The sequence below is a fragment of the Somniosus microcephalus genome, chromosome 3 (genome assembly GCF_052327205.1).
Source record: "Somniosus microcephalus isolate GS21.2 chromosome 3, FLI_Smic_1.0, whole genome shotgun sequence".
In the NCBI taxonomy this organism is placed as follows: Eukaryota; Metazoa; Chordata; class Chondrichthyes; order Squaliformes; family Somniosidae; genus Somniosus; species Somniosus microcephalus.
Genome location: NC_140989.1, coordinates 167,448,611 through 167,465,404, shown reverse-complemented (window position 1 = coordinate 167,465,404; position 16,794 = coordinate 167,448,611). Strand labels below are relative to the sequence as shown.

Sequence of the window (16,794 nt, the reverse complement as noted above, 5' to 3'; positions counted from 1 at the left end):
GGGCGCCAAGAGTTTTCTGGTAGACGTCGGCGGGACGCCCGACTACATTTCCGTGGACCGCCTCAAGGCTGCACACCTGGACATCGGCCAGCCAGTCGAAACAGCGCAGCAGCTGCGTCGTGGGCGACCGCCCGCGGCCGCTATGCCTGGCCCATCGGCCCCGCGGCCCAGCTCCTCTCCTGCACCATCCATTCCTCTCCGGAAATATCGGTGTCGCTCCGACAGGATTGTCTGACCTCCTCTGCGATTGACTTTGATGATTAAAGACACTTCTGTGGGGGCGCATGTGGTAAAACCACCAATGAACTCCTGTACAAATGAATAACTGTCTTTAAAGCAATGTTACAGCACCTATGTCCGTTTGCTGAGTGTAAACAAGCTTTCTGTAAAAACCCTGAAACAACGCGATGACGTCATCACGTTGGTCCCATGGTGCCCCGAGTGGCGGGAAACGTCATGACGTCATGACGTCAGAGGTGGGAGGTTCTGAGTTCAGACCTCGTGGAACAAGCTACTGTATAGACCTGTTTGCTGTTGCTCCTGCATATTTTTGTTTTGTTCACCAGTTTAATTAAATTCGGTTAATTTACTGAACTGACTCGACCTCAATGATTTAGATAGGAATCCGTTGATTCCTACAGTTCCCTGTTTTTCTCTCTCCCTCCTTTCTTGAATAGAGGGGTTACAGTTGCTACCTTGCAATCCACTGGGATCATTCCAGAATCTAGGGAATTTTGGAAGATCATAACCAATGCATCCATTATCTCTACAGCCACCTCTTTTAGAACTCTAGGATGTAGGCCATCAGGTCCAGAGGATTTGTCGGCTTTTAGTCCCATTCGTTTCTGAAGTACTTTTTCTTTACTAATATTAATTACTTTATGTTCCTCACTCACATTAGACCTTTGGTTCCCCACTATTTCTGGTATTTTTTGTGCCTTCTACTGTGAAGACAGATACAAAATAGTTGTTTAATGTCTCTGTCATTTCCTTATTCCCTATAATAATTTCTCCTGTCTCAGCTTCTAAGGGACCCACATTTACTTGCACTACTGTCTTCCTTTTTACATACTTGTAGAAGCTCTTACACTCTGATTTTATATTTTTTGCTAGTTTACTCTCATTCTATTTACTCCCTTTTGATCAATTTTTTGGTCATTCTTTGCTGTTTTCTAAAACTCTCCCAATCCTCAGGCTTACTACTCTTCCTGGCAACATTATAAGTCTCTTCTTTTAAACTGATACTATCCTTAACTTCTTTAGTTAGCCACGGATGGCATTTTATTTCTCAATATATTCATTGAGAATTATGAAATTTTTCTTAAATGTTCGCCATTGCTTATCTACCATCATACCGTTTCATCTAATTTCTCAATATACCTTACCCACTCTCACCTCATACCTATGTAATTGGCTTTAAGTTTAATACTTGAGTTTCGTACCTCAGTACGTCACTCTCGAATCAATGTGAAATTCTATCATATTATGATCACTCTTCCCCAGAGCATCACTTACTATGAGATTACTAATTAATCCTGTTTCATTACACAAGACAAACTCTAAAATAACCACTTCCCTGGTTGTTTCCATGACATTGTTATAGGAATCTGTCTCATGAACTCGCCCTCCAAACTACTTTTGCCAATTTGATTTGTCGAGTCTATATGAAGATTTAAGTCCCCCATGATTATTGCATTACCATTGTTACAAGCTCCTCTTATTGCTTGATTAATACTCTGTCCAACAGTATATATTGTTAGGGAAGGAGAGAGAGAGAGAATTAATAAGAAAGGATAAAGAGGTAGGAAGGGGGGAACCAGGAGAGGAAAGAAAGAGGGAGAGGTAGGAAGGAGGGAAGAAGGAAGAAGAGGTATGAAGGAAGGAGAGAGAGAAGTAGTAAGGAAGGAGAAAGGGGTAGGTAGGAAGGAAGGAGAAAGGGAGGAAGGAGAGGTAGGAAGGAGAGGTAGGATAAAGAGCTAGGAAGGACTGATGAATGAATCAGAAAGAGGTGTTAAGGGAGAAGAGAGAGAGGTATTAAAGAAGGAGAAAGAGGTAGGAAGGAGAGAGGTAGTTAGTAGGGAGGAAGGAGATAGAGATTGGAAGGAGGAAGGAGAGAGGGAGGAAGGAGAGGGAGGGAGGAAGGAGGAAAGAAAGAGAAGTATAAAGGAGGACAGAAGGAAGGAGAGAGGGAGGAGATGTAGAAAAGAGGGAGGTAGGAAGGAAGGACAGGTAGGGAGGATGGAGGAAGGAAGGTAGGAAGGAAGTAGAGAGATGTAGGCAAGAGAGAGAGAATGGATGGAGAGAGGAAGTAAGGAAGGAGACTGAGGAAAAAAGGAGAGAAGAAGGAAGGACAGAGGAAGGAATCAGAGAGAGAGGGGTATGAAAGAAGAGAGAGGTAGTAAGGAAATTAGGAGAGAGGTAGGTAATAGGGAGGAAGGAGAGAGAGTGATAGGAAGGAGGAAAGAGAGAGAAGTAGGAATGAGGGCAGAAGAAGGGAGGTCGGAAGGAGGGGAAAGGAAGGAAGAATGGAGAAAGGAAGAATGGAGAGAGAGGAAGGATGGAGAGAGAGGAAGGGAGGCGGAAGGAAGGAAAGAACCTGATTACATCCTCGGGATATCCAACAGTGCCAGGCAGCCAATGAATTCCTATTAAATTGAAACTTTCTGCTCCAGAACTCTGCTGAATTTCCCATTTGTTTTGTTGGCGCTGAAACGGAAGTGGTCTGGTTGCTACCTGCTGTCCTGATGACATTGTCAATCACCTCCCTCGGTACCATTTCCTCACTGAAGAAGCGGACACTCCTCCTCTCATTCATCAGCTGGTAAAACCCGTTGGCTCTGCGGATCATTTCATCCTCTGGGTAACGCTTCGATGAATACAGGATATGCTGCACTTCAAGCTCTTTTTCAAGACACTGCCCAGCTGGAAATGAAAGGATCATTGTGAAAGTTGGTGGGTTAAACAGAACCATGTAGAATTAATCATTTAGTATGGGATCGGCACACAAACAAAAATCATCTGAATTAAAAACTGTCAGAGCACAAAACATCCAGAAAATTTTGGCCTAGAGGGTACTTGGTTCAGAGTCATTGGCCACTCCATTAAGCAGACCTCACATACCGTTTGATCCGGAGTGCGGCAGATTGAAGTCAATGGAAATAAAAATTGGAAGAGATGTAATATTGGCTGCTGACTCACTATCACCCATTTTACACTATCGCACAAAGCCGAGATCTACCCCAAACCTGTTAAGCTAGCTGGCCTGTAATTACTTGGATTAGCTCTGTCTCCCTTTTTATAAATGGGTTTTACATTGGCCACATTCCAGTCCTCCAGCACACATCCACACTCAATAGAGCCCTGAAATATAATTACTAGGGTCTCGGCAATTTACTTCCTCAATCACACAGCGAGGGAGAAACTTGACTCATGCCACAAACAGGCAGTTTCAGTGGAGCTGACCCACTTCAGTCTGAGGTTCTGAGCCAAATTCGGCATCAGGCTGCATTTGAATTAGAAGCAGCCAGTTCCGGGCACCAAGCCGGCATCTCAATGCAGGGCCTGATGAATCTTGGTCAGCTCCAACACTGAGCTGGCCCACAGGTAGGTCCTGAGGGCTGGGGGAGGTGGAGCCAAGGGGGAGGGTGGTGAGCCTGGCCGGCAGCAATCTTCAGTATTTTTGTGGAACAAGGAGTTGCACGCTTCACCCATTTATACCCGGATTTTGCATCAGGATCCTACAATCAGCGTAGGACCCCTGTTTGCATTGTAAAGCAGCCTTATGCCTGATTCAGGCTGGCAGGCTGCTTGCCCATTTAGAAACCCACCTGAATATGGTATCAGGCAGGCCTTGTGCGTCAGTGGAGCAGTCAAGGTGCCTCTCTCCCAATTTTCAACTCCTAAACACCCATTTTTCAAGCGCAAAACAGGCAGCTGTAAGTGGAATTTCTCCCCCAGTGACTTAAACGTAACCATTTCAATCGCACAGTGACTACTGTAACCAGCTCAGTATATGAGTGACTACCGATGTAACCAGCTCAATCGCACAGTCACTGTTGTAAGCAGCTAAGTCACTGCCTTGGAGAGGGTGTAGAAGAGATTTACTAGAATTGTACCAGGGATGAGGGACTTCAGTTATGTGAAGATACTGAAGAAGCTGGTGGTGTTCTCCTTAGAGCAGAGGAAGTCAGGGGAGATTTTATTAGAGGAGTTCAAAATTATGAATGGTTTTGATAGAGTGCATAAGGAGAAACTGTTTCCAATGGCAGAAGGGTTGGTAAACAGAGGACACAAATTTAAGGTGCTTGGCAAAAGAACCAGAGACGACATGAAGGTACATTTTTTACACAGCGAGTTGTTGTGATCTGGAGTTCACTACCTGAAAGGGTGGTGGAAGCAGATTCAATAGTAACATTCCAAAGAGAATTGGATAAATACTTGAAGGGAAAAAAAATACAGGGCTATGGGGAAAGAGCAGGAAGGTGAGACTAATTGCCAGAGAGCCAGCACAGACACAATGGGCTGAATGGCCTCCTTCTGTGCTGTATCAGTCTATAATTCTACATGAGTGACTAATGATGTAACCAGCTCAGTCAGATGAGTGACTACTGACGTAACAAGCTCCACTTCTGGTTACGTCTCATCGTCTCCATCTGCAGGTGTCCAGCTCTCCAGAAGTCAGTGGAGTAAGTGCTAGCCATGCCTGGGAACAACGGTCCAGTGGATAGAGTGCTCTCCACACTGAGGTATCTACGGATGGGTGCAGAGAAGTATAAAGTTCCCCTGCAGAGACCACGAAAACAGTGTGGTCTGAAATTCCCCTACGGAAGCCACGAAAACGGCGTGACCTAAAGTTCAGCAACAAGGCATCTGGGGAAACCTCCACATACAGGCTGCTGTATTTAAATGACCACAGAAGTCTGTTGCGCCTCCTTACAGAAAGAGCTAGTAAAGTCTGACATAAACTATTTGGTAAGAGCTGAGTACTTTTATTTGGAACAAAACCGAGTCAGGTACAGCACACCAAACAGCAATCTAAGAAACAAAGGCAAAACTCACCCAGATTGTGTTCGAGGTAGAGTAGTCTGGCATCTGCGTAGTTATTACAGGCTGTGGTGCCTTCGTTACGCTATTTCCCTACCCCGAGCGCAAGTTGTGGGCTCATTCTTATAATAGAAAATGATGCCTGGTGATCAACAAACATTAACCCATACAAGTTGCTTCCCCATATCTTCTAATTAGAGGGGGCCAATATAAGGCTACCAATGGTAGGACCTAGGGCAGGTGATGTTCATACACCCAAATGTTACTTCAGTCTAAGTTGTGGGTCTTTGTTGGGCTTTTTTTTTGCCAACTCCCCCTATTCTTTCCAACAACTGCTAGTCATGTATCCATGTCTGTTCTGAGACATGAGTTTCTGTTAAAGCAATGGCCTAGAAATTGCGGTTGGAGGCGTACCTCCAGAGTATACCTCCGACCCGTGAAATAAATCCGAGCCTACCTCTGGGCGCCCAGGCTGTGAGAAGTTGTGGTCTCGGGCCTCTAGGCGTACGGCAGCGTAAAGGCCCACGGATCCCAGGGCCGCAGGCAGTTCAGAAGCATCCCTGGGATCACGGGGTTCCTCCAATGAGAGAGGATTCCATTGCACTCATTTATGAAGGGAATCCCCTAATGCTATGCAATGGAATCCAAAAATAATTATACAATTTACAGAATACTAATGATTATAAATGTACTGAATTGCAATTTTATTCATAACTCCCTTCATTGCAGCAACCTCAATAAAAATGTAATCTTTTGATAAATAATTTGAAACATCTTAATCCAGGCCAATATTTGCATAAACTCATTTAAAGTGTATGTGCATAATTTTTGATTTTTAAATGTTTTATTTAAGTCTTATATATATCCTTACGCTGTAAGCAAATAGCCCAACTCTGCGCCAACGATACTGACTTTCCATGTGGTTCGGATGATCTGTTGAGACGTACCTTGACAGACTGCTAGTTCTGGATTTCACACATTTCAAGGAGATCGCAATTTCAAGGCCATTGTCTTTGCCAAGGCTATGCTTTGCATCTGCGTGTTTACCTCCTACTGGGAAGAAGCAGCTAGTCTTTTGCCTCTGTTGTTTTCTCAAACATCAGAAAAAGTTTTTAAATAACATATTATGCTACCAAGCCAAAAGCATAATTCAATCTACCTTATTATCATTGATTATACGTTTCTAGGTTTAATCGCATGTTGCTGACTACACAAGTTCCTGGTTAACATATTGAATAACTAAATTGATTAGTAATATAAAGTAAACATTTTGAAATGGTCTTTCCAGGGTGGAGGAGTTAATTTGAAATGGCTGCCAGACCCCTTTCAGAAGTAAGAAGAGAGCTGCCCTTGTCAAGCTTGAACTATGTGTTAAAGTCAACTTCAAGAAGTCATGCAGTGAGTTCCATGAACAATCTTGGCATAAAGGACCTCTTGAAAGCAGCAAAGAGCAACAAAAAATACCTTTAAAACTTGGACTTCTTTAGGCAGAGTGGTTAGAATGTGGAACTTGCTATCATATGGAATACTTGAGGCGAATAGCATAGATGCATTTAAGGAGAAGATAGATGAGTACATGAGGGAGAAAGGAATAGAAGGTGTAGGATTCACAAAATTGAACATTGTCCTATAAGGGTCTATTGGCAGAAAAGGCCTTAATTTTAAAGACTGTTTTAAAAGAAGCCCAGAAAAAGGGGCACACAAAATGGCCACCAGACCCCGTGACCAGCTTTTTGGGACATTTTAAAATAGTTCCTGCAGTCCACAGACAGCTTTTGTGGATTCAGCCCACAGTAAGTTCTGGAATGCAATTTTGGAGAATGCAAAACCAGACAGAACCCCATACATATGGATTGGATGCAGATCCAATCAGATCGGCCTGTAGATAAAGGCCATCAAAATGTTTACCAAGACAAAGGGAAACAGCTTCAAATTCAAAGGGGAACATCAAGACCCATTAAAGACAACACAAGGTCATTCCAGACCAGAGATGGCAGTTACCGGCCATCCCGAAAGTACTTTAAACATAATGACTACCCCTCTGTGCTACAAGCCCACCAAAATTTAAACAAAGACTAACCTTGATATGGCGGGAGATACGGGCCTCGATGAGAAGTATAATTGGAGACCCGGGGTAGCTATCGGGAGATCATTGACAAACCCCAGGCCATTTTGACGAGACGAAAAGACGGTGACCCTCCAAGAAGAAACTTTTATGAAAATGGTCAAACAGTTGGTCTCTCTCCACGCCGACGTCCAGGCCTGCTAACATCCAGCCTGTCCGAGTCCATTACCTCGAGGGAGGAAAGAGTGTGTCGCAGCCCGCTGCATTCCGCTGACCACGTGGAGACAGGACGCCAGAGAGGACCAAAACGCAGACTTCAAAACCTCTGTTTTCTAACTGGGACTGGTGAGCATGTTTCTGGCCCCTCATAATCTAATCTAGCTAGGTTTAGGGGGTGGGCATTTTAGGGGATAATTAACAATGAGTTGTTGTCCCTCGATGTTCCGTGTGTTTCTCTATTTCATGGTGAACCTTGTAAAGTATAATATGCCTGTGGATATATTGGTTAGTACTGTATTATGATTTGTTTTTCCCTCCCATGTACATTATTGGCTTACATTCAATTTTTCCTTTATGCAATAAAATTTCACTTCGTTTCATTAAACTTGGTCTACAGAGTATTCTCTGCATTGTAGTTCCTGCCTCAAAGTCCAGTGTACAGAACCTAAGGGGTGAGTGGGTCGAACCACTCGGTAAATTACTGTGCAAAAGAGAGACAGGTCTCACCAGAAAGAGAGAAAGGGTATGAGGAACTCCGGGACGAGGTCCTGGAGGTTATGGGAGTGGACGACGGCAACCCGTTCCTCCGTGTGGAAGGGACTATGCAGCTAACTGGAGAGCCCCCACGGGTATTCGCAGAAAGGCTGTGGCCAGTGTATCGGCGCAGCTGTCCGGGCATGCCTGAATGGGCCACAATGAATGATGTCCAGCAGGTTCATTGGCTCCGCTGCCTGGTTGCCAACAGCTTACCGCAGATACAGGCCCAAGCCAAATCTTGGTTTGACCCCCAAGGTCCCGGTACCACAGAGGAGACAGTGCTCCGACAGCTCACCATTGCGTATAAGAATTGCAGGGGTCAGGAGGCACCTCCCTCTAAGGGAAAAGTGCATGAGGCAAAACCCGCAGCCCCAAGTAAAGAGGAGTGGCATCAGGAGGGGAATCGCCCTCCCCAGGCCAAGCTCAATTGCTACGGGTGTGGGAAGGATGGACATTGGCGCAGGGACTGTAAAAATCCGTGGAAGGATAATAAGGGAAAATCTCCCGCAGCCCAAGCCCAAGCCCAGACCGCTGCCCCAGCACGAGTCCAGGTCCAGGCCGCAGCCCCTGTCCCAGAAAAAGGAGCCGGTGCAGCTATAGATCCCGCTGTGATAGAATCAATTTTAGAGACAATGCGGTCTCTTATGATCTCACAGGGGAAGATAGCAGTCACCACCGGTCCCATCATTCCCGCGGCCCCGACCGCTTCACCCCAATGACTAGAGCCAGTGCAGCCTGTTTACCTGTGTTCATTGCGATATGATTTATGGAGGCGACCCCTCGTGGTGATGGAGGTAGAGAAGGTAAAAGGGACCTATCTGTTGGATACAGGGGCATCGTGCACCGTGATCCACACGGCTAACCCTACCACCTCACCTCTGTCCACCGGGGTTCCATATATTCTGTCGAGCTTCACGGGCAAAGTACAGGCTGGCGCATTCTCCATCCCCCTCTCCATTCATTTAGGACCACTCTGCACCATGTGGACGTGTGTACTGATGAAGTGGGAGGTGGAGGGTGGAAAAGGGATCCTTGGGTCCGATTTCTTAGTAGAACACGGGATCCTCGTGGATCTTAGAAATCACTGTCTCTGGGGAGCGAGTACGGGTAAGAAAGGTGAGGTAGTCATCATCCCAGGGAAGGAAGGGAAAGGGACCCTATGTACCATGAAGCCAAAAGAGGGCTACGACCTCGAGCTCATGGTCGCCAGCATCCCACAAGATCTGCACGCATTCGTGTCAGACCACCTGACTACATTTGCCACTCACAAACACGATTGCAGGAGGGTCACCGGGTTTGAGGCCAGAGTAGACGGGGACCCCATGGCCCGACCCCAAAAACAGTACAACTTCCCCAGGGAAGCGGAGCCCGACATGGAGACAGCAATGCCTTCACTGGTACAGCAGGGCGTGTTGAGGCCGATAGCCACCCACGTAAACTCTCCTTTGTGGCCGGTGAAGAAGCCAGACAATTCCTGGAGAGCCACGGTGGACTACAGAGTCCTCAATAGTAACATCCCAGCCTGCGCGCCGATGGTAGCAGCAGCTGCCGACCTGATAGGGAGTATTCCAGCATCTGCGACCACGTTCACGGTGCTGGATATTTCCAATGGGTTTTGGTCCATCCCTTTAAGGAGGGAGGATCAATACAAGTTCGCCTTTACTTTTAAAGGGCAACAGTACACCTGGAACTGCTTGCCACAGGGTTTCCATAACAGCCCCAGCATTTTCCATCAATGTATGGCGGGAGATAAGGGCCTCGATGAGAACTATAATTGGAGACCCGGGGTAGCTATCGGGAGTTCAGAAAATCGGAAGACGATCGAGTTGGAGGTTCAAGGTCGGATGATCGAGGATCGAGTTCGAGTTCGAAGTTGGAGAGAGAGGTTCGAGAGGGAAGATCGAGTCAGCGCCCAGACCGGGGGTAGCTATCGGGAGATCATCGACAAACCCCAGGCCATTTGACGAGACAAAAAGACGGCGACCCTCCAAGAAGAGACCTTATGAAAATGGTCAAACAGTTGGGCTCTCTCCACGCCGATGTCCAGGCCTGCTAACATCCAGCCTGTCCATGTCCATTACCTCGAGGGAGAAAAGAGTGTGTCGCAGCCCGCTGCGTTCCGCTGACCACGTGGAGACAGGACGCCTGAGAGGACCAAAACGCAGACTTCAGAACCTCTATTTTCTAACTGGGAGTGGTGAGCATGTTTCTGGCCCCTCATAATCTAATCTAGCTAGTTTTAGGGGGTGGGCATTTTAGGGGATAATTAACAATGAGTTGTTGTCCCTCAATGTTCCGTGTGTTTCCCTATTTCATGGTGAACCTTGTAAAGTATAATATGCCTGTAGATATATTGGTTAGTACTGTATTATGATTTGTTTTTCCCTCCCATGTACCTTATTGGCTTACATTCAATTTTTTTCTTTATGCAATAAAATTTCACTTTGTTTCATTAAACTTGGTCTACAGAGTGTTCTCTGCATTGTAGTTCCTGCCTCAAAGTCCAGTGTACAGAACCTAAGGGGTGAGTGGGTCAAACCACTCGGTAAATTACTGTGCAAAAGAGAGGTCTCACCAGAGAGAGAGACCTAGCAAAAACCCCTTACAAAGGATATGCTGATAGGGTGAGATTAAATAGGGTGGGAGGAGGCTCATGTGGAGCATAAACACTGGCATAGACCAGTTCGGCCGAATGGCCTGTTTCTGTGCTGTAAATTCTATGTGAAAGGAGTACTCCAACCGCTACACACACTGTCCTTTATGTAAGATTTCGCAATAATTTACAGCTCCGAAGATTAATTTTTGATTAAAGAATCCCTGGGTGATTTACCTTTAAGAAAAAATCCAGGGATCAAAATGGCCATCAGACCGCATGGCCGAAGACAAAAGGACTTGGAAAACAGCTTTCTGTGTCTGTGGAAGAAAGGTTCAATCAAAGGGGAGTTCCCACCTCCCTCTGCAGCAGATAATCGATATGTTTACAGAAACTGCTACAAGATGTTTGCACAAAGGATTAACCACTTGACTGCAGTCTCAGCCTGACCACAAGAACAGTTGGCTTCTGTTTACATTAGCCTCCAAAGCTGTTTACTCAGCAATCACAGAAAGACATGTTTTTTTTCAACCCAGGACAGCTCCATTCAAACCCATCATTGATGAATGGAAATACATTCAAAGCTCAGCACAGACAATTGTAGAGACGTTTAAACTGAGAAAAGGAACAGTTTAAAATGAATGGGTGATTCATCCAAACCCATTACTGGACAATGGGGCAGTAGGATCCCTTTTGTTTTGGCCCAGATACCTCTGGATCTGGGCGGGCCCCAAATGGGGGTATAAAAGATAGCTTCCCAGAAGCTCTCTCTCTCTTTGGCCTCGCCTCCGTGTCCTTCTACAGCGTGTGAGCCTGCCTGAAGAGGTGAAACACCAGCAGTTTACTTATAAAACACTGGGGTGTTTTTTTACTTCGGGGCAGTGAAGATCTAAGTTCACAGGGCACGGAGCAGGCATTTCCAGTGGTGAGCATATATTTTTCTGGCCTTCCACAAGGCAATTTAGGATAGGTATAGGGGTGGAAGTAAAGTGGGAATTTTGTTAAGAACTGTGATTTTAGTCGATCTTCCCTCGTTGTGTCCATTTCTCCTCCCCTATTTAAGTAAGACGGTATTGCACTGAGCAGAGGAAGTGCTTCAGTTTGACACTGAGTACTGTATTTAAAACTGTATTAAGAGGGGTGTTGCATTAAGCAAAAGTGCTGTAAGTAAAAGCCAGGGGTTTCTATTTTTCTATTATTTGCCAGTGAGCAAGGGGTTTCTATTTTTAAAGTGATGGATTTAAAATAAAGGAGAGTTGCTCTGAGCAGGGAGCGCCCTAGTGGACACTGAGTGTACTGCATGTATATTAAAATAAAGGAGTGTGGCACTGAGCAGGGAGCGCTCTAGTGGACACTGAGGGTACTGCGTTAAGCAAAAGTGCTGTACCAGGCATAAGAGCTATATTGATTATTTTAAGTTGTTTCTTTCTTTTGTTTTCAATAAATATTGGTCTGTTTTGCACCCAAGCCACGAGTCACGTTTTTCTGTCTACATCGCTACCAATTAAGTCCAGCGGTCAGAACCAGGAGGAATAGGGTAGTGCTTCGAAACCGCAAGGGGGTCCCTGGAGCAGCTCAGAGGCTTCTGACTGGCCAGAGACAAATAACCCCAACCCCGCTGTTTAATTCCTTACATTTAGAAGGCTAGAATAAAAACTATTATTTAACATTAGTTTTATTAAGTTGCATATTTATCTTTACAAACTATAAAAATGATATCGAGGCACTGGAGAAGATGCAAAAGAGATTTACAAGGATAATGTTTACGAGAATGATTCCAGGGATGAGGGATTTCAGTTCTGTGGATAGACTGGAGAAGCTGGGGTTGCTCTCCTAAGAGCAGAGAAGGTTGAGGAGATTTGATAGAGGTGTTCAAAATCATGAGGGGTTTAGACAGAGTAGATAGAGAAAAACTGTTCCCATTGGTGGAAGGATCGAGAACCAGAGGAGACAGATTTAAGGTGATTGGCAAAAGAACCAAAGGCGACATGAGGAAAAACTTTTTTATGCAGCGAGTGGTTAGGATCTGGAATGCACTGCCTGAAAGGGTGGTGAAGGCAAACTCAATCGTGGCTTTCAAAAGGGAATTGGATAAGTACCTGAAGGAATATAATTTGCAGGGCTACAGGGAAGGGGCGGGGGAGTGGGACTAGCTGAAGTGCTCTTGCAGAGGGCCGGCATGGGCTCAACAGACTGAATGGCCTCCTTCTGTGCTGTAACCATTCTATGATTCTATGATACCAGAACTGAGAGGTTGTGCCTCTCAGGAAAGATTGAACAGGCTGGGGCTCCTTTCTCTAGAAAAGAGAAGGCTGAAAGGGTTTGATAGGGTGGACATAAGAGAAGACGTTTCTACTTGTGGGGGCAAACAAGATTAGTGGTCATAAGTATAAGACATTTACAAATAAATCCAATATGGAATTCAGGAGAAGCTTCTTTATCTAGAGAGTGGTTAGAATGTGGAACTTGCTACCACAATGAGTAGTTGTGGAGCATAAACACTGACATAGACAAGTTTTTTTTTTAATTCGTTCCTGGGATGTGGGCGTCGTTGGCAAAGCCAGCATTTATTGTCCATCCCTAATTGCCCTTGAGAAGGTGGTGGTAAGCCGCCATCTTGAACCACTGCAGTCCGTGTGGTGAAGGTAATCCCACAGTGCTGTTAGGTAGGGAGTTCCAGGATTTTGACCCAGCGACGATGAAGGATTGGCGATATACTTCTAAGTCAGGATGATGTGTGACTTGGATGGGAACTTGGAGGTGGTGGTGTTCCCATGCACCTGCTGCCCTTGTCCTTCTAGGTGGAAGAGGTCACAGGTTTGGGAGGTGCTGCCAAAGAAGCATTGGTGATGGTAAATGGTACACACTGTAGCCATGGTACACTAGTGGTGGAGGGAGTGAATATTTAAGGTGGTGGTGGATGGGGTGCCAATCAAGCGGGCTGCTTTGTCCTGGATGGTGTCGAGTTTTTTGAGTGTTATTGGAGCTGCACTCATCCAGGCAAGTGGAGAATATTCCATCACACTCCTTACTTGAGCCTTGTAGATGGTGGAAAGGCTTTGGGGAGTCAGGAGGTGAGACAGTCGCTGCAGAGTACCTAGTCTCTGACCTGCTCTTGTTGCCACAGTATTTATGTGGCTGGTCCAGTTAAGTTTCTGGTCAAAGGTGACCCCCAGGATGTTGATGGTGTGGGATTCAGCGATGGTAATGCTGTTGAATGTCAAGGGGCAGTGGTTAGTCTCTCACTTGTTGGAGATAGTCATTGCCTGGCACTTCTGTGACGCGAATGTTACCTGCCACTTATCAGCCCAAGCCTGAACGTTGTCCAGGTCTTGTTGCATGCGGGCATGGACTTCTTCATTATCTGAGGAGCTGTGAATGGTGCTGAACACTGTGCAGTCATTGGCAAACATCCCCATTTCTGACCTTATGTTGGAGGGAAGGTCATTGATGAAGCAGCTGAAGATGATTGGGCCTAGGACACTGTCCTTCAGTTGAGCCGAATGTCCTGTTTCTGTGCTATACATTTTATTTATTTCTATGTAAATTTCACAAACCTTTCCCTGACCTTGGTATCAATTGTTATGGGTGCATATTGATAGCAGAATTACTGAACTTATCTAATTTTTTACAAGGTGAAAGTAGATTGATAATTAACAGAGTTAATAGCTAACAGGCACACTGTCAAAATCCCAGCTCTGTAAACTGGAGAAACATGTGTTTTCCCAACACAGATTTTTCTTGTGTGGGGCAAAGTCTATTTCAATTTCATGTCATTGCTGTTTATCACTTTTGAACATGGTAGTAGTTCTAGATACCAAACCCTCCGAGTCAGAAGGTTTTGGGTTCAAAACCCACTCCAGAGACTTGAACACATCATCTAGGCCGACACTCACAGTCCAATACTGAGGGAGGGCTGTATTGTCGGAGGTGCCGTCTTTCAGGTGAGACATTAACCTCAGCTCCATCTGCCCTCTCGGGTGGATGTAAAAGATCTCATGGCACTATTTGAAGAAGAGCATGGGAGCTACTTCCACCTCCATAACATCGCCCGTCTCCGACCCTGCCTCAGCTCATCCGCTACTGAAACCCTCATCCAAGCCTTTGTTACCTCTAGATTTGACTATTCCTTGCACTCCTGGCCAGTCTCCCATGTTCCATCCACCATAAACTTTGAGCTCATCTAAAGCTCTGCTGCCCATATCGTAACTTGCACCAATTCCCATTCACTTACCTACATTAGCTCATTTTTAAAATTATCATCCTTGTTTTCAAAACATGGCCATGCTGCTCCCTATCTATATAACCTCCTCCAGCCCTACATCCCTCCCAGATCTCTCTGCTCCTCCAATTCTGGCCTCATGCGCATCCCCATTTTTAATCATTCCACCATTGGTGGCCATGCCTTCAGCTGCTTAGGCTGTAAGCTCTGGGATTCCCTCCCTGAACCTCTCCACCTCTCCTCCTTTAAAATGCTCCTTAAAACCTACCTCTTTGACCAAGTTTTTGGTCACCTGTCCTAAAATTTCCATACATGGTTCGGTGTCAATTTTGTTTGAAAACACTCATGTGAGGCTCCTTGGGCTGTTTTACTGCATTAATGAAGCTGTATAAATGTATGTTGTTTTTCTCCCAGCCAAACAACATCACTAAAACAGTGGATCTGGTCATTATCGCATTGCTGTTTGTGGGAGCTTGCTGTGCGCAGATTGGCTGCCGCATTTCCTACATTACAACAGTGATCCTCTTCCATGCTGAGCTCTGTCTCATCTCGCAAGTCTTCATCCACCCAGGGTCTGGAACTGACTCTCTCTTCAGTTTTGGCCTTTCTCTCTCCCATCGCTTTTCACTTGAAAAGTTCTTCATTGGCTGTGAAGAGCTTTGGGTTGTCCTGAGGTCATGAAAGGCGCTTTATAACTACAAGTCTTTCTTTCTTTACTTTTCAAACAGTGTGGTAGATCTTTCATATCAGCCCATTTCACCCTTCAAGACGAGAGCTCCAAGGAGAGTTTCATGTTCGTAAAGCGTATCCATGGAAAGACTTAACCAATGACACAGAACAGCTTTAATTCAACAACTGTAATGGCTTTAAAGCAACAATTTTGTTAAAATTACCTCTTTTGCTTTCCAGAAAAAATATTGCGGTTGAAATTGTTCTTGGGCGGGGTGGAAAATGGGCTGCCGATTCGTTATTGTCTCTTTTACACCCCGCCAAAGAGAAATTTGAACCCTAATGTCTTTCCTGGAAAGCAGAAGAGGTAATTTTATCTCAAGAGGGCTGGAATACAAAGGGGTGGAAGTTATGTTACAGATATATCAATCTCTGGTGAGACACCATTTAGAGTACTGTTTCGTTATGAGCACCGCACCTCAGGAAGGTTATGTCAGCCTTGGAGGGGGTGCAGCGCAGATTCACCAGAATGATACCGAGGCTAAAAGGGTTAAATTATGAGGACAGGTTGCATGAATGTGGCTTGTATTCCCTTAGGTATAGAAGATTGAGGGGTGAGCTAATTTATGTGTTTAAGACGATTAAAGGAGTTGATTGGGTAGATAGAGTGAAACTAGTTCCTCTGGTGGGACATAACCTTAAAATTAGAGCAGGTCGTTCAGGGGTGTTGTCAGGAAGCACTTCTTCACACAAAGGGTAGTGGAAATCTGGAACTCTCTCCCCCAAAAAACTGTTGAGGCTTGGTCAATAGAAAATTTCAAAATGTAGATTGATAAATTTTTGTTAGGCAAGGGTAGTAAGGGCAGTTAGATGGAGTTAAGATACAGATCAGCCATGATCTAAGTGAATGGTGGAACAGGATCGAGAGATTCAATGGCCTCCTCTGGTTCGTATGTTCCTATGTTTTCCACCCCACCCAAAACCAATTTCACCACCACCTTCATGATAAAATTAGTCTCCAGTGCTATTTCTTTTAACCTTACCGTCCTCTTCCATGCTGAGCTCTGTCTCATCTCGCAAGTCTTCATCCACCCAGGGTCTGGAACTGACTCTCTCTTCAGTTTCGGCCTTTCTCTGTCCCATCGCTTTTCTCTTGTCCCTCCACAGGGCGGCCAAGCAAATGCAAATCACTGCGATAATGACGGGGGTCAGGGAAGAGACGAGAGCCATGGCGAACAGCTCGCTGTCTGGAGCTGCACTCACTTGACACTCACCCAACCAGCTAAAGGGCTGGCCAGCTCTGTTGCAACATGCCGCTTAAAGCAGGTTGAGTCATTGGCACTGAAGCACATTTGTTTTCAACCAATCGAAAGAAAATTGTCAGGTTATGCACCCTACTGCCTGCATGACACATCCTAAAGGGGCAGTGTTCATGTAAAGTGCTTG

At 45.5% G+C, this 16,794-nt stretch overlaps 1 protein-coding gene across 1 annotated transcript in view; it reads right to left on the bottom strand.

Annotated features, from left to right (window-relative positions):
• The window catches only part of LOC147121532 (iodotyrosine deiodinase 1-like), a 139,824-nt gene extending 123,246 nt beyond the window's left edge, over positions 1-16,578 (bottom strand). Inside the window, exons 1-2 of the mRNA XM_085977892.1 lie at positions 16,392-16,578; positions 2,774-2,922 (exon numbers count right to left, since the gene is read on the bottom strand). Of these exons, the coding sequence (XP_085834018.1) occupies positions 2,774-2,922; positions 16,392-16,578 (336 nt within the window). The remainder of the gene's footprint in view (positions 1-2,773; positions 2,923-16,391) is intronic.
• Between the last annotated feature and the right edge of the window lie 216 nt (positions 16,579-16,794).